Source organism: Leucoraja erinacea, chromosome 5 (assembly GCF_028641065.1).
Source record: "Leucoraja erinacea ecotype New England chromosome 5, Leri_hhj_1, whole genome shotgun sequence".
In the NCBI taxonomy this organism is placed as follows: domain Eukaryota; kingdom Metazoa; phylum Chordata; class Chondrichthyes; order Rajiformes; family Rajidae; genus Leucoraja; species Leucoraja erinaceus.
In genome coordinates, this window is record NC_073381.1 from 83,234,430 (window position 1) to 83,258,105 (window position 23,676).

The 23,676-nt window shown below is 40.8% G+C and overlaps 1 protein-coding gene across 8 annotated transcripts in view; it reads right to left on the reverse strand.

Moving 5' to 3' along the window:
* The window catches only part of LOC129697485 (regulating synaptic membrane exocytosis protein 1-like), a 384,892-nt gene that overhangs the window by 56,391 nt on the left and 304,825 nt on the right, over positions 1 to 23,676 (reverse strand). For 5 of the 8 annotated variants that reach the window (XM_055636107.1, XM_055636105.1, XM_055636103.1 and 2 more), the window contains 3 exons: positions 9,967 to 10,079; positions 5,303 to 5,415; positions 2,550 to 2,722 (listed from right to left, as the gene is read on the reverse strand). In XM_055636107.1, coding sequence (XP_055492082.1) covers positions 2,550 to 2,722; positions 5,303 to 5,415; positions 9,967 to 10,079 — 399 coding nt within the window. Of the gene's footprint in view, positions 1 to 2,549; positions 2,723 to 5,302; positions 5,416 to 9,966; positions 10,080 to 21,011; positions 21,090 to 23,676 lie in introns of all 8 variants that reach the window. The other 3 variants (XM_055636102.1, XM_055636100.1, XM_055636104.1) reach the window with 1 other exon arrangement.

Consider the following 23,676-nt stretch of genomic DNA (forward strand, 5'->3'; position numbering starts at 1 on the left):
TTAATTCAAGAGTCCAACCTCTTAATAATATTATATGTTTCAATAAGATCCCCTCTCAACCTTCTAAACGCCAGAGTATATAAGCCCAGTCACTCCATTCTATCAACATATGACAGTCCTGCTATCCCGGGAATTAACCTTGTGAACCTACGCTGCACTCCCTCAATAGCAAGAATGTCCTTCCTCAAATTTGGAGACCAAAACTGCATACAATATTCCAGGTGTGGTCTCACTAGGGCCCTAAACAACAGCAGAAGGATGTCTTTGCTCCTATACTCAACTTCTCTCGTTATGAAGGCCAACATGCCATTCGCTTTCTTCACTGCCTGCTGTACCTGCATGCTTACTTTCAGTGACTGATAAACACGGACCCCCCAGATCCTGTTGTACTTCCCCTTTTCCCAATTTGGCACCATTTAAATAATAACCTGCCTTCCTGTTTTTGCTACTAAAGTGGATAACCTCACATTTATCCGCATTAAACTTCATTTGCCGTGCATCTGCCCACTCACCCAACCTGTCCAAGTCATTATGCATTCTCATAGCATTCTCCTCACAGTTCACACTGCCACCCAGCTTTGTGTCATCTGCAAATTTGCTAATATTACTTTGAATCCCTTCATCTAAATCATTGATGTATGTTGTAAATTGGTGCGATCCCAGCACCGGGCCTTGAGGTACCCCACCAGTCACTGCCTGCCATTCTGAAAGGGGCCCTACTCTTAATTAGGTTAATCCCTACTCTTTGTTTTCTGTCTGCAAAACCAATTTTCTATCCATGTCAGCACTCTGCCCCCAATACCACGTGCCCTAATTTTGCCCACTAATCTCCTATGTGAGACCTTATCAAATGCTTTCTGAAAGTCCAGGTACACTACATGCACTGGCTCTCCCTTGTCCATTTTCCTCGTTACATCCTCAAAAAATTCCAAAAGATTAGTCTAGCATGATTTTCCCTTCGTAAATCCATGCTGACTCAGACCAATCCTGTTACTGCTATCCAAATGGGCATACTATATATCCCATGACCAATATTGTGTTACACTGATCCTTCCTGTTATTTACAGGGGTTTTGTTAAATTTGCTGACAATTCTAGTATAGTGGTACTTTTACATGATGTCAACTACACTAATCTCAATTCTCTTCTAATGCATTAAAGAACTCAACCAGGTTGATCAAGTGTGATTTCATTCCTTAGTTTTTCTTTTCCCCATCTAAAATATTTTCATATATAAATGTTTATTATGCCTTGTACTGGTTTTTCTTTTGGCATATAACATCTATTTACTGCTGAAATGTCTTGCTCCTCACTAATACTCCTCACTATGTGATCTCTAAACTAAACTTAGCAGAAATTACATGGGTCAAATTTCAAGGAATCCAAGCACCTAATTTGTTAATTTGCCCGCATTAGAAGAGAATGATGTCAAAATGGTTGCTCTTATCCTTGACAATTCACACCTGTTGGTCTATGATAAAGCCCCACACTCCACCAATTCACCGAAAAATGAAGCAATAATCATTGATATAAAAAAATATTGCTCAGTGTTAACTATTTACATAGTGATAAATGTAAAGTGATCTCCAAGTTTTCACATTGTCAAGACACAGTGCTTCATTGCTGAGTAAGATTTTACTTGATACATAATGGGTTATACATTTCCCATGAGTTATACGTGTAAATAGGGTAAACACATCAAGGAAGAGGTAGAATAACTAAATGCAGGCCAATGCTTTGATGGAGGTGTGGGATTTATCACTTAAGGGAAGAGGCAACAGGGTAAGGCAGCTTCGCTTTACCTCAAGTCACCAGAAGCCGAATGCCGTCTCTTTTTCAGATCTTCTTTTCCTGGCTTCTTTTCAGAGTTTCTTTTCTCTCCCTGGTCTACTAACACCCACGATATCCTCCTCTCCTTTTTATTTGTCACATCCCTGTTGTTTTCTAAGGATTTCGATCTTTTCCACAATTAAAGCATGCAAAATAAAATTAAAACAACTTAAATGGAACTAACTAGTTGAGCAGGATGTGACCAGCTTCATATACTGATGATAAACGAGTTATTCTCCTTCTGCTTACAAATTCAAAATTGTTAATGAACAAAGCTAATTGTAACAAAAGGAATAAAAGCAAGTTTTAGGCATAGCTTGAAGTTCATAAACAGAATAGGAAATGGTGCTGATTCTGCGAAGGTGGCTCTATCCAAGATAAGAGAGGTATCTTTGTAATATCATCATAGCACGGAAGACAAAAACTCAACCAATGGACCTGTAAGGAATACTGCACAAGAGCTAAATAATAGATTGTTATACTTAAACAACTCTCCGCAAATATAATAAAACTGTCAAACTGATTCAAGTTCTCCTTTTCATTTTGAACTGACATGAGATTTGCAAACAGTGCTTTTAAAATTTCAACTGCTATTATGTGTCTAATTTTAAATGGATTTTTCAATATGTATTTGTTTTCAGAATTCCACATCTGATGTCTGATGTGAAGTTAGGCATTTATTGCTGTGTTTACCATATGCTGTCTGGAGTTGAAACTCACCTAATCTTCCGACTGCCCCTTGGGCGCTCGGATTGTACTGACATGTAGCTTGTACTGCTGAGACGAGAGGCACTGCTGGTTCGAGAGATGGCTGAAACATCACTAGCATCGCTGTCCGACGACTTGACCGAAACATTATCAATGCTTCTGTTTTGTTCATTATACGAAAGATGCTTAAAGTGAATACAATTGTACACCATTAATACAAAACACACAGCCATTAAAAATGCTTATTTTTAACTATTAATTGAACTCTATTTAGAATTCTTATTATGATTAATATTCTGTTCAACAATTTCAGAATTCAACTGCTTCAAGTTATACACCTAACATAGCCAATCATATTTTAAGCAATTTTACTTGAAATAACATTTTATAATGAAAACACTGGTTTGTAAAGGCTGTTTGAACTCCACACTTTTGCAAATAAATTTGAGGAAAATCTAGAAAACATATTTTTGAGAATGATACAAAATTGTGCACAATTTGCAGCCAGATTAGCCCTTGCACACAAGCGGAAAATCTTATTATTTTTATGACTATATAAATCATAATTTTTCATCCAATTTTTCATCAACATTTAATGATCAATTTCACAAGTATTGGTGATGATGAGATAAGAAAAGTTCAAATTAACTCATCATTTCCAGGAACCTATCAATAAATCAACTACTTAATATATGACTACTTTGCAACCAAAGGCAAAGGAAATAGCTGCTATCCATACTATAATGTTATTCTGCTACCATCTTTTGAAATACAAATCTTTTTCAAATAACTTATTTACTTATAAAACAAACGTTTTAAATCTTCCTCCAAAATAAGTCTCAGTGGAACTGGCGATAAACTGTTGGTATGGAAAGAAAGTTCAGATAACTCACTCCATCTGTGTTTCTTTCCCACTCTCACCAGTTCACCATCGGTTCACCTTGTCCATCCCTCCCACCATACCCCATCCTCATTATCAAGGCATCACCCTACCCTACCTACTTCCATGTGCCCATCACCCACATATTTACCTACCTGGGTTTCTTCTCCCTTGGTTCAGTCTTTCTAGCCCTGCTCCCACCTTCCCTCCCTCCATCTGGCTCTTTTTCTTACTTCTTCAGTTAGCTTCATTCTTTCTTTATACCGGCTGCCTGCCCAGTACATCTCCCTTATCTGGTCAAACCTATCACCTACCAGCATCCATCTCAATCCTTGCCCCTTGCCCCTCCTCTTCCCCATCCCTCTGCATTTGCCCAAATCTTTGGAAACTGGAGACCTAATGTAGTGAAAATTAGTACATTCTAATAGGCAAGACTGCATCTTTTACAGCGCCCTCAGCTTTTTCCCATATTTTTAAACAAATGAGGTGAACAGAGACATATACGAGACATATATCTACTTTTACTCCTGACCAAGAGAGTATAGCAGTTTAGCAGCAATCTATGTCTATGACCCAATGGCACTGTGTGAACATCACATTGTTCCCTACAGACTGTCTCTCCTCCCATTCCCCTCAACCACCCTTTCTGATTGCCCCCTCGTCTTCCCTTTTCTGTTTCCTTTCTCATAACAATGCTTCCAGCAAGGCCCCCTGCACACATATTTCTCGTCCTCCCTCTCCCAGTTCCAGCTACCCTCCATACACATTGCTTCCTTCCCATCTGGTCTGGTTCCATCTGCCATTCATTTCCCCCTAATGATTAACATTATCCCTTTCCTTATTATCAGATTCCAGCATAGGTGTGTTCCCTCTCATCACCCACAAGCAGTTGGCTCTACCTTCACCCTTCCTTCCCTTCATCTGGCTCTTTTCCGTACTTCTTTAGTTAGTCTCCTTCTCTCATTATACTGGCTATCTTGCCTCTCCACTCTCAGTGTATAGTTTTGACATTAATGCAGGGTGTTTTCTTGAAACGCCGACAATTCCTTTCCCACCCAACAGATGCTGTTCAACCTGCTGATTAATTCTAGCAGTCTGTTTGTTGCACTAGTTTGTAGGCCCTTGAAATGTTACTGCCAGTCAATTTTTATCAACCTGTTCTTTAGAGGGTGGATATAAAAATCGTGGAGGCAGAGATGATGTGTCTGTGGAAATGTATTCCCTGCAGCTACACTGGTGTTAGTCCTGGTGCAGCAATCTCTGAGGATGAAGAGCTTGGTTGTGGAGAGGAGTTGACAACAGGCTTGTTGCATAAATGCTCAATAACTAGGCACCTAAACTGCTTGACTAAACAGGGAGCGGAAGAGGGAGGAAAGGAGCGAGGGGAAGAGGCAGTAGCCGAAGGGAGGGCAGGAGTGAGGGGATGAAGCAAGAAGGAGAAGGGATGAGGAGGGTGAAGGGTTTGGATTGGGGAGGAGTGTGGTGTAGCAGAGTGATGAAAGAAGGGAAGAAGGATAGAAGAGAAGGGAAGAAAGTAGGAGACCGCATTTAAAATGAGCAGATAAGAAATTGTATATGGAGAATGAGTAAAAAAGATGTATGATAAGACAAGAACAAGGGAAGACTTCAACTAAGATCTATAAATATATGAATCACCAAGAAATCCAGCTAGGAATTTGGGAGAGTCTTATTACACCAGGCAGGGGTAAGGTGGTGTAAATCATTGCCCCAGGAGCCGAGTTGGAGGAGTCAGGATAGACATGAGGGTAAAGGGATGGAGGATCTGTTGCTGGGGTTGATTGGTGAATAGTGAGTCGATTTTAGACATAGGAAATATCTGTGATAGTGGCCTGTTTCTGCATCGTACCTTCTGTGTCATTCTTACCTTTGTGTACATCTCCCGCTCCTGTTCCAAGCTGGTCACCATGCCCGCCGGCTGTTTGCTCGCGTACACTTTTGCCTTTATAGACTTCGATCGCTCTTCCACTATTCGGCTTCCTATGAAAAAAATGGGTTGGTTATAGAAACATAGAAACATAGAAATTAGGTGCAGGAGTAGGCCATTCGGCCTTTCGGGCCTGCACCGCCATTCAATATGATCATGGCTGATCATCCAACTCAGTATCCCGTACCTGCCTTCTCTCCATACCCCCTGATCCCCTTAGCCACAAGGGCCACATCTAACTCCCTCTTAAATATAGCCAATGAACTGGCCTTGACTACCCTCTGTGGCAGAGAGTTCCAGAGATTCACCATTCTCTGTGTGAAAAAAGTTTTTCTCATCTCGGTTTTAAAGGATTTCCCCCTTATCCTTAAGCTGTGACCCCTTGTCCTGGACTTCCCCAACATCGGGAACAATCTTCCTGCATCTAGCCTGTCCAACCCCTTAAGAATTTTGTAAGTTTCTATAAGATCCCCTCTCAATCTCCTAAATTCTAGACAGTATAAACCAAGTCTATCCAGTCTTTCTTCATAAGACAGTCCTGACATCCCAGGAATCAGTCTGGTGAACCTTCTCTGCACTCCGTCTATGGCAATAATGTCCTTCCTCAGATTTGGAGACCAAAACTGTACGCAATACTCCAGGTATGGTCTCACCAAGACCCTGTACAACTGCAGTAGAACCTCCCTGCTCCTATACTCAAATCCTTTTGCTATGAAAGCTAACATACCATTCGCTTTCTTCACTGCCTGCTGCACCTGCATGCCTACTTTCAATGACTGGTGTACCATGACACCCAGGTCTCGCTGCATCTCCCCTTTTCCTAGTCGGCCATCATTTAGATAATAGTCTGCTTTCCTGTTTTTGCCACTTTATAAATTTACAAAGCAAATGTTGAGCAGGTTTACGATCCCACACAAACATTTTGCAGCTAGGTATACCAAGAATCAACAAGCCAGAAGGATATAATATGACCCCAAAACTCTGTGCTGTATATTTAAGGCAAACTTTGTATCCTTTTGCCATGGCTCTTTATGTTCCTCATGCTGAGAAACTTGCCAAACCTTTCAAAATTAAAAAAATTAAAAGTTAAAAAGCAATTAAAAACCGTTGGATTGTTATCCTTGGAGGGTCAGAGGTTGAGGGGAGACCTGATATTAGAATATAAAAATGATGAGAGGCATATATAGTCAGGATCATTTTCCCGAGATGGACATGTTAAAAACTAGAGGACATAGCTTTAGGGTCAGAGGGGGAAAGTTTAAAGGAGATGTGTGGGACAAGTACTTTTACACAGAGAGTCGTGGGTACTTGGGAACAGGCTTCCAGGGGAGGTGGTGGAATCAGATTTGATAGAGGCATTTAAGAAGAAGATGGAAGGATCTTAATCAATGCAAGCAGAGGAGATTAGTTTAGCAGCATCATGTTTGACACAGACATCGTTAGATGTAGGGCCTGTTCCTGTGCACTATTGTTCTATGTTCTAAAAGTAATTATAATAAGGCATAAAACAATCATTCACTTGAACAAGAATACCAGCATAGGTTTGTTCAAGGCAAATCATGTCTAAGTAATTTAATAAGAGTTTTATTTGATGACGGATAGCTGAGAGAAACACAGCAAATGTGTTAATGTGACCTCCAAAATGCATTTAATGAGGTGTCAGAAAATAGATTTGACATTAGCATTGAAAACCATGGAATAAAAGTGGCAGCATGGAGAGAAAAGCTACAATGGAGTTTCCCAGAAGATGCTAAGCAGACTACTATGTTTAATATTTTAGATGGACTTGGGTGCACAGAGTACAATTTCCAAATCTGCAAATTACCACATGACAAATACTTTGGAACTGTGAGAATGATAGCAAACTTCAGAAAGATTTTGATAGGCAGATAAATGTCAGATGAAATTTAACAGAAAAACGGAAAACCAAATAACTAAAAGTCTCATCTTGACTATAAAACCCCAGATGCCTGGACGGGAGTCAGTCACTCTGGAAGATCACGAGGGAGAGTCCACGACTGTGATTCTAAGCTGTGAATCAACTGAATATTGAGTCTGCAATGTACTTGCAATAAATGATTTGTTAGCCCTTAATTTGGTGGCCTGCCCTCTGCTTGAAATGCTATGAAATTGAATTTGGTGGCCTGCACTCGGAAATGCTTTGAAATTGAAATTAGTGGCCTGCATTCTGCTTGACATGCTATGAAATTGAATGTGGTGGCCTACACTCTGCTTGAAATGGAATTTTAAGGAATAGCCATGAATGAACTGCCAGCCCACCAGCCCTGAGTAACTGAGCTGCCATCCCACCAGCCCTGATTGACTCAGCTGCCAGCCCACCAGCCTTGAGTGACTGAGCTGCCAGCCCACCAGGCCTGAGTGACTGAGCTGCCAGCCTACCAGGCCTGAGTGACTGAGCTGCCAGCCCATCCATTCGGCCCACAATGTCTATACTAGCCCTCTGGAAACCCTTCGGCCCACAACACACATACTAGCGCCCCCCCCACCCACTGGCCATCAATAGTGGAATTGGAGGAGAGGTGGAATATGGCATTGGGGGATCAGCCCTCCCATGTGAACATGGGTCCTAACGGGTCCCAATTAGTCTAGTGTTATATATAGCCAGGAGAATGAGATGTAACATAAACCACAGGCCACAATATTGGAAGTACAAGAATTGACAAATTTGGAGTTACCTGCAAATTGTACATTGAACTTGTCAGGGCAGATTAAGAACATGGCTTAAACTAGCAAACAATAGCCAGGGGTTCATAAATAATGAGAAGAAATAAGTCATAATTAAACTTTGCAGCTTTGGTTCGACCACAGCTGGAGTCATGTTCCCTGTAAGCCAGGCCTTAAGGAAGGTGTGAAGGCTTTGAAGCAGATGTAGGAGATTTAACAAAATGATTCCAGAATGAGAGATTGCAGTTATACGAAGAGACTGGGACTGTCTCCTTTGAATAGTGGAGGTCATGAGGGAATCTGGTGTAAATCATGAAGCACATAGACACAACAGAGCACAAATGTTACCATTGACACATTTGTCGACAACATAAATGGACTCACGATCCAGAATGCACTTGTGGAGCCAAGTTCAATCATTGTGTTCAAAAAGGGAGTTGATAGATTTTGTGAAAGGGAAGAATTTAAGGGGTTCGGGGAAAGACCAGGGACTCTGGACCCTAGCAATGAGACAATTGGACTGTTCTTAATGTAGCAATGGTATGGGATCAATGTGCTGTAGCCAGATCGTGGTGTAGAAAATTACTTATGGAATCGGCTTCTACCTTTATTCCAGGCCAGGTAGTCCAGATCCCCACAACCTTTTGCTTGCAAGGAAATTCTGCCCATGTCCCCTCCTGATTATTTTATCAATAATTTCAAGAGACATGGAGTTATACAGCATAGAAAAGGATCCTTTGGTCTACCATATCCTTGCTGACTTTTGTCAATCTAACACTGATCCCACATTAAGTCCATATCTTTCTATATCTTGCCTGTTAAGTGCTTATCTATATATCTCTTAAATGAGTGGTTGTATCTGGTTCATCCACATGCATTGGCAGTGTCTTCCAGATATCAACTACTCTCTGAATATTGCATGGGATCTTCTGCAGTGGGACTCAAAAGAGACTCTTCACATATACTGAGCCAGAAAGAGGAGTTGGTGGAATGAGATTTGATAGAGTTATCTTGTTAATGATGATTACACAGTTAAAAGAGAGTTACATTAAGAGACCTAGAATGCAGTGATAAAATTGATGGGTAATCAAAGTGCAAATGGGGAAAATTGGTCACTTCATGGGTAAGAAGCCAAGCAAGTATATAAATGACATGAATAGAAACATAGAAAATAGGTGCAGGAGTAGGCCATTCGGCCCTTCGATCCTGCACCCCCATTCAATATGATCATGGCTGATCATCCAACTCAGTATCCTGTACCTGCCTTCTCTCCATACCCCCTGATCCCTTTAGCCACATCCAACTCCCTCTTAAATATAGCCAATGAACTGGCCTCAACTACTTTCTGTGGCTGAGAATTCCAGAGATTCACCACTCCAGGGAATCACAAGTACCCATGGATTACTTGAAGACATTTATCAAGTGTCAATGCCTTTATTCTCCTCTCAAAATAGCTGGTCGACACAAAGTACCAAGTCAAATTTCTTGTATGTATACATACTTGGCCAATAGAATTTTATTCTGATTCTGATTCAATAACATGGTGCATCAGAAACGTGCCTGTCTTTTCCAAGTAGCATTGACACATTTTGTCAAAGCATCATACACCCCCAACACGTGGTAGACTGTTAACATCAATAACGTCTATCCATGATGCATTTGAGGATCCTCAAAGCCATATGTGTCTAAGCTGATATTTCATACTTACAGACCCAAAAAGTCTTGCAGTCCCATTAAATCTGCAATAGTTTAGTGTTTTAGATGTACAAACATTTAATTGTTAGGATCTCAAATTATGAAAACACAACATGGTCGAATTTTATCTGCTACTTAAATGTTTCTGTACATTGGTGCTTGAGACAAGTTTCACTGCAATGCCTCAGAAACACAAAAGTTTAATAACGGTGACAATTTGATACCTTGCTCCACACTCGTGCTTTTGACAGGGACCTGTGGGAGCTGCCTTCCCCTCCGCCCGTACAATGGTGTTGCCGTTGACGGTGATTGCACCAGGCTTCCTTGTTGGTACACTCTGTGAAAATAGAGCAAACATTACTGGTCCGGCTTTTACATTTCTCTTCTACAGCCTAAAACCACCTTATAGAACATTTTGTCATCAATTATAGTTCAAGGAACATCAAACTATTGCACCTGATTTCACCACATCCCTCTCCTTGAACATTGTCAAAAACATTATTTCTGAGCAAAACCTCAATTCCAGTTGCATCTTTGTTTCAGTTGTCTTGTTTTCTGAACATGAATCCCTTGCTTTTTTATTTTGGGAAGCAAGGAAGGATCCATGAAATGTAATTCACTCCACACATTTTTAGTACAAGCTGTCTCCGGACTAGAATGTTTGCCATCGGAAATCCACTTCTACTGAGGCTACACCGTTTTCCCGACTGCAGCTCAAAATCTTGTATTTCTTGAGAATTAGTGTTGAATTTGATGTAAACAGCAACTATTGCAAGGTTAATTGTAAACTTTAAATCTGAGATTGAATCGTTATCCAATTGTTATTCAGAGGTGTTATGAGAATGTGCAGCCTTAGCACAGATCTGTTTACTCAAGATGAGACTGAGTAAGATAAATGGCTTGCTGTTGCTACAATTATTTACGTTGTTTTTTTATGTTTTTATTTCCATTCTCTTAATCTGTATCTTAATTTTGCATTTGTATGAAAATACCCAAATATGTTGGAATTGGAATATTACAACTTATAGCACAATTGAACCAAATTAAGATCAAATTGTCATGATATCCCAAAAATCAACAATGTTAACAATCCCCAGCGACACTCCCAGCCTCTCCTGGTGGCTCTTTGACAATTTGCTCTGTAAAAGGAATCCCTTTTAAAATATCTCAGATAGGATAAATTTCACTGATAATTGAAGACATTTAAAACTCGTTTAAATCGTATCAAAATGTGGTAAACCACTATAAATGGTAAAAACTTATTAAAATACCTACCTGCACTTACCTTTGTAATCATGTTTGGCTACCCCATTTAATTGAGTGGGATCATGTTAATTGTATGGACAACCCTGGCAAACTGTGTCTGCCCCATTCAGTACAGGAGGTCAGACCTCTACCCTCCGACTCATTTCGAGTCTGGGATAGAGGGCAAGGTCAAAGGTACAGCTCACCTTGGACTTCAATGCTGCAACATGCAGTTGTGGTGGAAGTCAGAGATGAGGTGACCTGCAAACAGGACATCATTATCTGTAGAACTGCCAGCCATAGTTGAGCAGAGTCTAGCCCAACCACTCAGATACGTTGCCAGGTTTACCAAATGGACAAAACATCCTCCTCACAAACCATAACTCTATTCATTGACTTTCAGAGGGAACTGCAGAAGCTGGAGACCCGCTGAGTTTCTCCAGCTTTTTTGTGTAACTCTATTCATTGAATTGTACTCATTGACTAATATTTCTAATGTATCTACATTAATTTGAATTTCAGGAAAATCATTAAGTCTGATGATCTGCAATGGGATGATTAGAAATCTCAGCTGGAACTCAGTGCAATCAGTAAACTATGCAACTGTAATCAGTAAGAGGTCATCCAATTAAAAATTTGAAGATTTGAAATTTAGATTAGCACTTACTCCTTTGAATCTGTCCCATAATAATCACAAACCAGTTGATTGGATTCAACTAAAAGCAACTAGGAACACAATTCAAGAACTGCTTTCCATAAAGTAGTTGGAAACCATTGCTAGAAATGTCTTCACACAGTGAATGGGGCAAGGATCCAATACAGAGTGATTTAGTGATTAAGATAACTGTGTATTAAGAATTCTCAAGACATACCAACATCAAAATTCAACTACATTATGCTAAAAAAATACAGCATCACATTACCCAACTTCTACCACCCATTTTTTAAAATGTATGTGAGCAAAACTATTGTTTTTGAAGGTGAACACAGTACGCTTACTGGAGACGGACTAGTTGAGGTTATTAAACAAACAAGTCTCCTGTTGATGAGCCTCAACTAATTGCTTGCAGCCTGGAGAGACAATTTCATTTAAAAATGTCTTCCAGACCGCCAGTCCCACACTGCGTTCAAAAGCTGCACCATAGGTATGTCCCAGTAACTCCCACATCCAGTATACAAATCAACTTATCATCAGACAGTATGATTGAGATGAGAGGAGTATTTCTGGTGATACTTGGGTCCTATCAGAAATGTACCACAAGAGGGATGGTCGAATGGGATGAAATTATCGACCTGCAAAGTAGCAGATGCATGTAGTGCATTAATTAGCACAGTAAATTGTTCTGTTTGAGCCCTGGCTCACACTAATATAACATATCAAGCTAGTGTCAGCAGAACAACTTCAAACCATTTATTCATTCATTGGATAAGGATAAGGGCATGGTCAGCATTTGTTGCCCATCCACGTGTGTGTGCGTGCTGTATGTATGCTTGGGGCGTGCCCACCTGTGTCTGTCAGTGTCTGTGTGTGCATTTTGTCTGCTGAGAAAAACAAACACTGCAACGGATAAAAACGGGAAGTCGATGGAGGGAACAATGTTATGGCGGAGGATGGGGTGCCAAACGAGCAAACTTTGTTCTTGTTGCCATCAAATTTCTGCAATGTTGCAACCATCTAAGTGGAGAATATTTGACTTCACTCCTGACTTGTGGCCTGCAGATGGTGGAAAGGCCATCGGGTGGCAGGAAGTGATAACCCAAAGCCAATTGATGAGCAGGATTAAAACTGGTCTCTCAACATGTGTGGGATTACTTTTCAGAATCAAAATCAGAAACTTTAATGTAGCAAAATGAGTCAAAGCAGTTCATGGAAGATTGAAAATGAGAAATGAGTCTGACAGTTGGACTTCTTCAGTATTTCTTCTCTTCACCACATGACTGTTATCCAGTGGACTGGATCCAATGGTGTTTATTGAACAAACCTTGCTTACGTCTACAATGCACAGGAAATCTGCTTTGCCGTAAAGACCCATCTTCAACTGATGAGGTAATGTAAACTACGTTGAAAAAATGAATTTCACCACAAAATTCTTTCCCTTTGACTTTAAAAATTGTTATCTCTATAATTACACAAAGGTGCACTTCAAGATTTTTACGGTTTCCTGCCATGATAGCTGTTCTACAACAATGAGGGAAGGTCATCTGTGTGCCCTTAGCATTACAGAGCACCCTACCTTCTGTCAGGCATTAATGCACAATCTCACAAAGTGAAAAGAATCATAAGAGTAAATTATTTTGAAATACATTTTACTTTCCTTCATGTAACAATTTATATTTTATTAGAAATATGATGTGACCAAAAAGTGTTCAAATCTTATTTTCAAGACAAAGATTTACACTGACAAATAAGATTAAAACTTATCATATTGTGGTCACTACCATTAGGAGGTAGTGACCACAATATGATAAGTTTTAATCTACAATTTGAGAGGGAGAAGGGTAAATTGGAGGTGGCAGTATTACAGTTGAATAAAGGGGACTATGGAGCCATGAGGGAGGAAGCTGGCCAAAGTTGACGGAGAGAGACCCTAGCAGGGAAGGCAGTGGATCAACAATGGCAGGAATTTCTGGGAATAATACAGAAGGTGCAGGATCAGTTCAATCCAAAGAGGAAGAAAGATTCCAAGGGGAGTAAGGGCGATTGTGGCTGACAAGGGACGTCAGGTACAGTATAAAAATAAAAGAGAAGTAGAACAGAGCAAAGATGAGTGGGATGCCAGAGGATTGGGTAACTTTTAAAGAGCAACAGAAGGTAACTAAAAAGACAATACGGGGAGAAAAGATAAGGTACAAAGGTAAGCTAGCCAAGAATATAAAGGAGGATAGTAAAAGCTTCTTTAGGTATGTTAAGATCAAAGTTGGACCCTTCAAGACTGAAAAGGGTGAATTTATTATGGCGAACAAGGAAATGGCAGATGGGTTGGACAGGTACTTTGGATCCGTCTTCACTAAGGAGGTCACAAACAATTTTTCTGATGCAGTAGTGGCCAGAGGATCTGGGGTGACGGAGGAACTGAAGGAAATCCACATTAGGCAGAAAATGGTGTTGGATAGACTGATGAAGGCTGATAACTCCCCAGGGCCTGATGGTCTGCATCCCAGGGTACTTAAGGAAGTGGCTCTAGATATTGTGGACATATTGGTGATCATTTTCCAATGTTCTATAGATTCAGGATCAGTTCCTGTGGATTGGAGAGTAGCGAATGTTATCCCACTTTTTAAGAAAGGCGGGAGAGAGAAAACAGGGAATTATAGACCAGCTAGTCTGACATTGTTGGTGGGGAAGATGTTGGAGTCAATCAAAGATGAACTAGCGGCACATTTGGATAGCAGTAACAGGATCGGGTCCGAGTCAGCATGGATTTACAAAGGGGAAATCATGCTTGACTAATTTTCTGGAATTTTTTGAAGATGTAACTAGGAAAATGGACAAGGGAGAGCCAGTGGATGTAGAACTTTCTGGACTTTCAGAAAGCATTTGATTAGGTCCCACATAGGAGATTAATGGGCAAAATTAGGGCGCATGGTGTTGAGGGTAGAGTGCTGGCATGGATCGAAAATTGGTTGGCAGACAGGAAACAAAAGATTTGGGATTAACGGGTCCCTTTCAGAATGGCAGGCAGTGACTAGTGGGGTACTGCAAGGCTCGGTGCTGGGACCGCAACTATTTACAATATATATTAATGATTTATATGAACGGATTACAAGTAACATTAGCAAATTTGCAGATGACACAAAGCTGGGTGGCAGTGTGAACTGTGAGGAGGTTGCTTTGAGAATGCAGGGTGACTTGGACAGGTTGGGTGAGTGGGCAGATGCATGGCAGATGCAGTTTCATCTGGATAAATGTGAGGTTATCCACTTTGGTAGCAAAACAGGAAGGACAATTATTATCTAAATGGTGTCCAGTTGGGAAAAGGGGAAGTACAACAGGATCTGGGGGTCCTTGTTCATCAGTCACTGAAAGTAAGCATGCAGGTACAGCAGGCAGCGAAGAAAGCGAATGGAATGTTGGCCTTCATAACAAGAGGAGTTGAGTATAGGAGCCAAGAGGTACTTCTGCAGATGTAGAGGGCTCTAGTGAGACCACACCTGGAGTATTGTGTGCAGTTTTGGTCCCCTAATTTGAGGAAGGACATTCTTGCTATTGAGGAAGTGGAGCGTAGGTTCACAAGGTTAATTCCCGGGATGGCGGGACTGTCATATGCTGAGAGAATGGAGGGGCTGGGCTAATATACTCTGGAATTTAGAAGAATGAGAGGGGATCTTATTGAAACATATAAGATTATTAAGGGTTTGGACACATTAGAGGCAGGAAACATGTTCCCAATGTTGGGGGAGTCCAGAACCGGGGGCTACAGTTTAAGAATAAGGGGTAAACCATTTAGAACGGAGATGAGGAAACACTTTTCCTCACAGAGAGTTGTGAGTGTGGAAATCGCTGCCTCAGGGGGCGGTGGAGGCCGGTTCTCTGGAAACTTTCAAGGGAGAGCGCGATCGGGCTCTTGAAAATTGCGGAGTCTGGGTATATGGGGACAAGGCAGGAATGGGGTACTGATTGTGGATGATCAGCCATGATCACATTGAATGGCAGTGCTGGCTTGAAGGGCCGTATGGCCTACTCCTGCACCTATTGCCTATTAATTTAAGTGTATAACATCTGACATTCTACATCATTTTTGAAATGACAAAATAGGTTGACCCTCAAATTATAGCTTGACCAATTATTAGTTTCATTTCTACCCCAAGAAGACAATTACTTGAAGGAATCAAATGAAGTTCACAGTAAAAACAATGTTCTGGAATGCTGAGGATTGCATGTTGAGTAATGCCTGCTGGGTGTGATCGTGGTTTGTTACAACATTATTGTCGTCATTTCAGCATCAATTCATACTCTTCTAAGAGCAGAAGACTGTTGATTTCCTTTAAACTGGAACATTTGGATCATAAGAAATTGGCGACAGATTTAATGAGCGCATTGCACCAGGTTACATAAAAATGTCATTCATTACCACTTTTCCTGACTCAAATCAATTGCGAAAAATCTTTATTCCCCTGGTGCTCCTAGCATGACTGGCATGAGGATAAATACAGCAATTAATGACTGCCACAACCATCACATTAAAATATAAATCATGTACATTTTCACAAAAGGAGAGCCGGAGATTCTTTCTACATTTTATTTGCAATTCAGAGGTTCAGTTTGGAACAGTCATTCATGACATCTGACCGAGAATTTTATTTTCACCCGTATGTGTTTCTCAATTTTTGCTGTGATATTAGTATCGAAGATTCACTTTCAGGCTTGAAATTTGTTGTTCTTTCAACTTTTTTTTTGCTTGAGTACTGGATGATCTAGAAAGCTCATTGGGGGATTATTTACTGATGAAGGGCATTGTAGGGAAGCCTAGTTGCTTTCTACATGTTTACACTTAAGACCACTGCCTCCCAAACCATACTCAGGAGCTGGCTTGGCTGACTACATCTCTCTCCAGTTCTGAATCATGACTATTGTGCTGTCATAATGCCAACCAGCAATTTCAACACAGGACAAGGAATAACCCCCACCACTCAGGTCTCCGCACTACACCAGTCAGAACTAAAATAACTCAGACATTTTGCAGGCTTTTCTAAACTGCTATTTAATCATGGAATCGGCAGCAGTTGAGGTGACAGTTACTTTAATGGGAACGTATGATAAAATTAGCAAAATAATAATCACAAAAGTGTTTGAAAATATTAATAGGACGTTAATTTTTGGGGACCCTTTGCCTAGATGTCAGCGACTTAAACTGACAATAAATTAGATGATACAATCAATTGAATGCCACCAAACTGGTGTCAAGTGAGATTTTGATAGCATTCACTGCCCATTTTCAAGAGAGCTGAGCCAACAATTGACCGTCCCCTCAAATGACATATTGTGAATTATTTTTAATTTTTGCTGCTTTTCAGTTTTTGAAAGACTCCAGCATCCTGACATGCCGTGTGAATGAACAAGAAGAAAGATAGAGTGGATGCTTAGAATGTCATGAAGGAATGGCCAGAATTATCAATGGCAGAGAATAAGTTCCAAACCAAAGGTCTGGGTGAGAGGTTCTTCAATGTGTGCTCCAAAGGGATTCTAACATTTTAATGCAAGCCCCTACTCCAGTGTTGTAGGCAAGGTCTACAGTAAAACAAGCTGAACACGTATAATGACACAGAAATGACACTGCTTACCAACTACTGTTGCTGTTTGTGGGGATACAGATTGCAGGAGAGTGGGAGATGATCCTTAAGAAGGTTGAGGAAAGGACCATAAGATTGGTATCGGGAGATGTGAAGCAGCCCTCAGGTCAGGTATCCAGTAAATCATCGCGATTGGAGATGTTTTGAATGAGGAGTTGGTGCTGGTTCTGAGGGGATGATTGGGGATGTAGCTGAAGAGAAGTTCAGAGTAGGGGATGGGGAGAGGTCCAAGGGGAAAAATGATTTTTGCAAGAAGAGGCATCTTCCTTACTTTGGCTTGCACTATTATGGTCTGGTTACCTAGTATTACTGATAATTTATTGTATTATTGCCATTGTATATTTATTTGTTTTGTTGTTGCAATAATAGGCCTGCAGTGAGTAATAATTCCTGGTGCAAATGACAATTAAACAGTTTTAACTTTTGTCTCTTGTTTGGGAGTGAATAACTATGGATGAAAAGATCAAGAGGAGTTAACTTGAGGATGGTCAACCCTGGAAGTGACAGGTGAGAGTGGAATAATTATTACTGCGAAGGAGACCTCGATGCTCTGGTTATGAACTGCTATAGAACTGATACGCTACAATGCTCAGAACTATATTCTGCACTCTGTATATTCCCCTTTCATCTATGTATTGTACTTGAATTTGAAATGATTATATTTATGTACCGTATTATCTGATCTGTTTGGATTGCATGCAAAACGAAGCTTTTATCTGTATCTCGGTACACGTGACAGTAATAAACCTAAACCTTTTGTATTTAGCTGCAGGTTTTATATACAGAACAATTTTGTGCTTGTCAAGTGTGCATTATACTACTACTGACAGCACTGATATGCTGCACAATGGCCTTTATGGCGATCTAGAACTAAGTGTGAGAAACCACTGGATGTGTGCTGGGATAACAGTGTTCTCCATGAAAAGGATGCATCAATCAAATTGAAAGAAATTTGATTGCCGAAGTATTAAGGAATCGCTGGAAACAAGCAATGGATAACCAAAAAAATTATGAAGAGGGAGAAATTATAAGTATGAAGGTAAACTGATTAAAAATGTAAAGAAGACAGTCCATACCAAGAATAACAGACAATCTTAAAGAGAGAAGAAGGTACAACCTCGAGCATTAGAGAAAAATAAATGGGCAAACAAATGGGAGTAAAGGCCAACAAATGGCATGGAGCAGATGGCCTGCATCCTAAGCTCTTGAAGGAAGTGGATGTCGTGAAAGTGGATATTTTTTGGTTGTAAACCACAAACGTTCCCTGGATGCTAGACCACACAGGACTGGAAAACTCCCAAATGTAACATTCTTTATAATTATACAGAAGTTTAGATATTCTGTGATTAATGTAATTACACAGATCAGGAAAATAGGATTTATGATTTCAAGCTGCATCTGAAATAAATAATGAACGGATTTTCATTAGTTAATTCCCTTGAATGATCAGCTTTGCACTTTTAGTGTTAATTTCCACCTTTTCTCACATATTCATCGTTTATCCCCAAATCTTTCCATCCGTCAATTTTATCTCATCATTCCAGAGGATAGATTAGTAACCAGTATCTACAATAAATTCATGCAGATTCAGAGCCTGGCTGGTCACAATCTGGGCCCAGTCAACACTGAGCTGCTTATAGTCAGCAGTGAGCGGGGATCCGTTGTCTGCAGCGGGAGCCCCCTCAATCCCAGCGCAGAGCTAATGGGGGCATCCAGCTGTGATCTGCTTCACTCGCTGCCCTCTGACTGGGTATGTGCATGCTGGCAATGAGCTGACCCCATTTCCCAACTGGAGAGGTTGGTCTCCAGATTCCAGGCAAAGCTGTGTGATCAATGCAATAAAATCTCCCCCCGTGATCCTTGCTATGTCTTGGACAATGCAGGAAGTCGGACTAACCATGGCTATTTGCATTGCAGCAGCAATCTTCCAAAGTCTAGCCCATAGAATTCCTCATGTCCTCCAAAGCAGAACTGGGGCATAGCTAACTCTCTAGGGAGCTGCCACCAGCCACCAGCCAACTAGTATGCTTGCAGGGCACTTCTGTCATGTCTCATCATACACCTCCAAACTCTGTTTACAAGAGATAGCATGACCTGAGATGGACCACAAACTGTCTTCCTTGTGTGAATGGGCTCCCCAAGCAAGGCAGGCAGTGGATGGGCAGTGGATGGGCAGTGGGACCTCCTGCATGACAGCATGAACAGTGATGAGGCCTGGAGCCCAGTGAGGGAAGCTTGAACAACGGATGCTCATGGACAGAGTATTAATGCTGTCTCCTCAGATCCTGGTGAACTTCTACCGCTGCACCGTCGAGAGCATCCTTACCAACTGCATCACAGTATGGTATGGCAACTGCTCTGTCTCCGACCGGAAGGCATTGCAGAGGGTGGTGAAAATTGCCCAACGCATCACCGGTTCCTCGCTCCCCTCCATTGAGTCTGTCCAAAGCAAGCGTTGTCTGCGGAGGGCGCTCAGCATCGCCAAGGACTGCTCTCACCCCAACCATGGACTGTTTACCCTCCTACCATCCGGGAGGCGCTACAGGTCTCTCCGTTGCCGAACCAGCAGGTCGAGGAACAGCTTCTTTCCGGCGGCTGGTACTCTACTCAACAACGTACCTCGGTGACTGCCAATCACCCCCCCCCCCGGACACTTATTATTATTTATTCAAATCGTTTGCTATGTCGCTCTTCCAGGGAGATGCTAAATGCATTTCGTTGTCTCTGTACTGTACACTGACAATGACAATTAAAATTGAATCTGAATCTGAATCTGAATCTGAATGCACAGAGGGAGAGGGATGAATCGGCTGAGGGGAGATGTAAAAGGGCAGACTGGATTTGTGCTTCAAGTTTAATGAGCCTGTCCATTGCTCGGTGATAGCAAAGCAACACTGGCAAACACCCTCTCCTCCAGTTGCCTTGGGCTAGATAGAATTCCCCCCAGACTGGCCCAGCCAGAGAGATCATCAATCGTTTATCTGCACTGATGCTTGACGTGCCATGATTCACTGCAGTCACCAATTTACTGCTGTTGGCAGAAGAGGTAAACTACTGGGACCACAATCATTGCCATGAGGATCTCCAGATCAACCACAACCCGGGGGAGGGTGTCATGCCTGACTCCTTCTCTCTTTTGATTCACAGTGAATTAATTGTTCCTAGAAAACGGGCATTTTTATGGGTGGGCTGGAGCTGGTTGGAACTGTGACAACACACATTGGTTGTCCATCAGTGCCAGACAGAGCTGCTGCATTGTCTGGAGATACAAAGGGCACTACACGCTGCAAACACATGAGGCACAGGTCTGATAACTATTCTCTCAGACCAAGCCGCAATGTACCAATAAAGTGCTATACTAGTGCACTTTTTCCAAAGCAAAATAATTTCTTGCTCTATAGATTCCAACCATTCTTTGTGGACTGAATTACAATTTGGAATAAGATGGGAATATGATCTAAATTCACCAATCAGCAAATAATTATCAATACCAGGAAGCCTAAGGATGATACTAGATTCTAATGGTGAAATCCCCTCTTTAACACACCACATAGCTCTGGAATATGGAAAAAGAATTGGAAGTCATTAATCATAGATCAAAATTAAAGATTAGAATTCTCAGTTATATTTGGTATTGGAAAACACAAATTGAACTAAAAACAGTTAACTTCCAAATGAGCCAGCACATAGTTTTATACATAAATCTTGACGCAGACTTTGAATAGGTCAGTACCTGTCATCCTCTGGAGAGGCATGCTGGATGTGAATCCTGGGACTAGGAGGTCGTTTCCTATCTAGGGAGTGAAACCACCTTTTCCACCATGAAACAGGAAGATACATAGACAAGTTAAACAGAAACTGCCAGCAAAGGCTTAGCGGTAGATGGCTGACTAGGAGTGTACCCCATGTATCTAAACACAAGCAACATGGAAAGATTTTAAGTGATAAACCTTCCCATGAATGAAGCAAAGCTGGAAAATGGTGATGGCAAATGGTGATGTTGTCATTCCATCTTTAATGTAATTGTTTGGAATGTTTTCATTATATTTGCATTAATTTGAAGCAAAATGTATCTCAAAATTTTAATGACAGAGTGAGGGATGGATGGCAATCTGCCAATACTCGGTATTAAGCGTCTTGTATAGTTTGTTTTCATCCCCACACATGAATAAATTATCTGAGGAATAGATAGGGTAGACAATGATAATGTTTTTCTTAAGGTAGGAATGTCAAAACAAGAGATCATTGTTTTGTGAGAGGGAGAAATTTAAACGAGAGGAAAGTTTATACACAGAGAAGTTGATATTGGGTATGTGGTTGGCACGGCATAGAAGGATACAGACCTAATATGGGAAAATGGAATTGATGTAGATGTAGATGGGAAAAATGGTTGGAATGTATGTAGTGAGCAGAAGGGGCTGATTCTGTGCTAAATGTTCACAATGACGGATTTATCAATAAAAGATGTGTCCCTTCCATTGCGTTTGAAGAATGTATCTGCTCCAATAGTGATAGACAAGGCTTTTCCCACTTACTCTGACAAGGGGATTAAGATTTAAGCCTAGGGGATTAAGATTTTTAAACAAATCTGCGTAAAAATACTAAGGTTCAATTCCATTATAAAATATTATCTGTGCATTTGCCATTGTTGTTGACATTGAGAATCTGCCATCAAATGATGATAAAAACTGTGATCACTCAATAGGAATGGAGTGGTACAGAAGTTTGATGAAGTCCTGCTGAGGTGTTGTGTGTAGATGACACTAACTCAGAATCAAGGAGCTGAAAACTGACTGGGTGGATCTATGCTGACATCTCTAATTCTACTCAATGTAGAATTATGTGACATGTACAAATTGTTTAAAATGAAAGCTGACTTATTCACCATGTATGGTGCCGCTACAACTCAATGAATCACAGGAATGCTATTTTCAAAATATAATCATCCAATTTCTCTTGGCAATTTTTCTTCTATGGTATTCTCCTAAACACCGGGCCCCTAAATCTTAAGACATATATGGAAGAGCAGGAGTTCTGACAGGAGGAAGCTAACGTCTGGCTATTCCTTGTCACAGAAGGGAGCCAAGAAGAGATAAGAAGGTATGCCTCAAAAATTGGCACACAATACTGTCCAGGGTACTGAGATACACATGTCCTTGGTGCGGATTCGGTGAATTCATCATTCCACACACTCAAAACACAAGCAATGTCCTTGTGTTTGAGGGAAGTAATTGTGCATGATTAGTACTGATAGGTACAATGATTGGTAAGGATGTGGTAGGCCAATGATGAATAATGACTGGCAATGCATGCAGAATCACACAGCAGAAAGTACTACCATGTTAAAAGTGCATAAAAGCCTTTACACACACACACACGCACACACTTTACCTGAGAGGTTAGAAATGGACATCTTAATAATTTCTCTTTTCCTAATAAGAAGTCCAAAAGCCAATTACACAACATTTATTGATAATCCAATGCAGAGCAATGGCTTGGAGGACCTTAATGATATGTGTTGGAATTTTGATTCCAATAAATTGATCACAGTTAGGGCTCTGGTGTTCCACAATGAACTACCAATATTTTAAACAGTTCCTGTTCTAAGACATGACTAATATGGAGACTATCTGTGTTCTGAGTATTATATGATCTGGGTTAGCTGCAGCTCCCAATGATGCAGATTAAGGCCCTGAGACTTCTGCCACACCTGCAAGAATGACTCCAGTTTTCATCATTTTAATGAAGGCAAGAAGATTCTTTCAACTTAAGCTAACCATTGAAAGATATTTCAGGAAATGTAAAATAAGTCATGACTGGCTAGCTAAAAGCTAAATTAGAGAAAGTTTAAGTTTTCTCCTTTCCACGTTTATATCTTGCATTTTTTAGAAATGTTTTCCAGCAATGTAATCAAAATGGTGTGGAGATTGTAATTTATCTGCATTGAATAATGTGGGTGTGATTTTTTTCTGTAGGAGTGAGCCAGTGGGGAAAGTATTGTGAGGGCAAAATTCACTCAAGTAACCATGGATTGTGCAACAGAAAAGGTCTCAGGAAACACTATGGTATGAGTGACCTTTTTGTAAATCAGGTGCTGGATTAGTCAAACTCAGCCAGGCTAGTATCAAAACCTACCAAGGAAAAACAGGATGACGTAAAAGTCATGTGCAAAACATACAAGGATAAGAAGGGGGTTTACTAGCTTGACCTTGTTTGACATCCATGCATTGTTGTATTGTGTCTAAACACATCACCATCCACTCTACAAAACCACTCCCTGGCTGGGGCATCTTTCCAGTTGGCTGTTTACCGCTGAGCAATACAAGAAAACATCAAAGGACATCCTGTCAGCCTTGCAAAGCTGAGTAAACCTGGCAAAGCAGCTGAAGGTGAGGAAA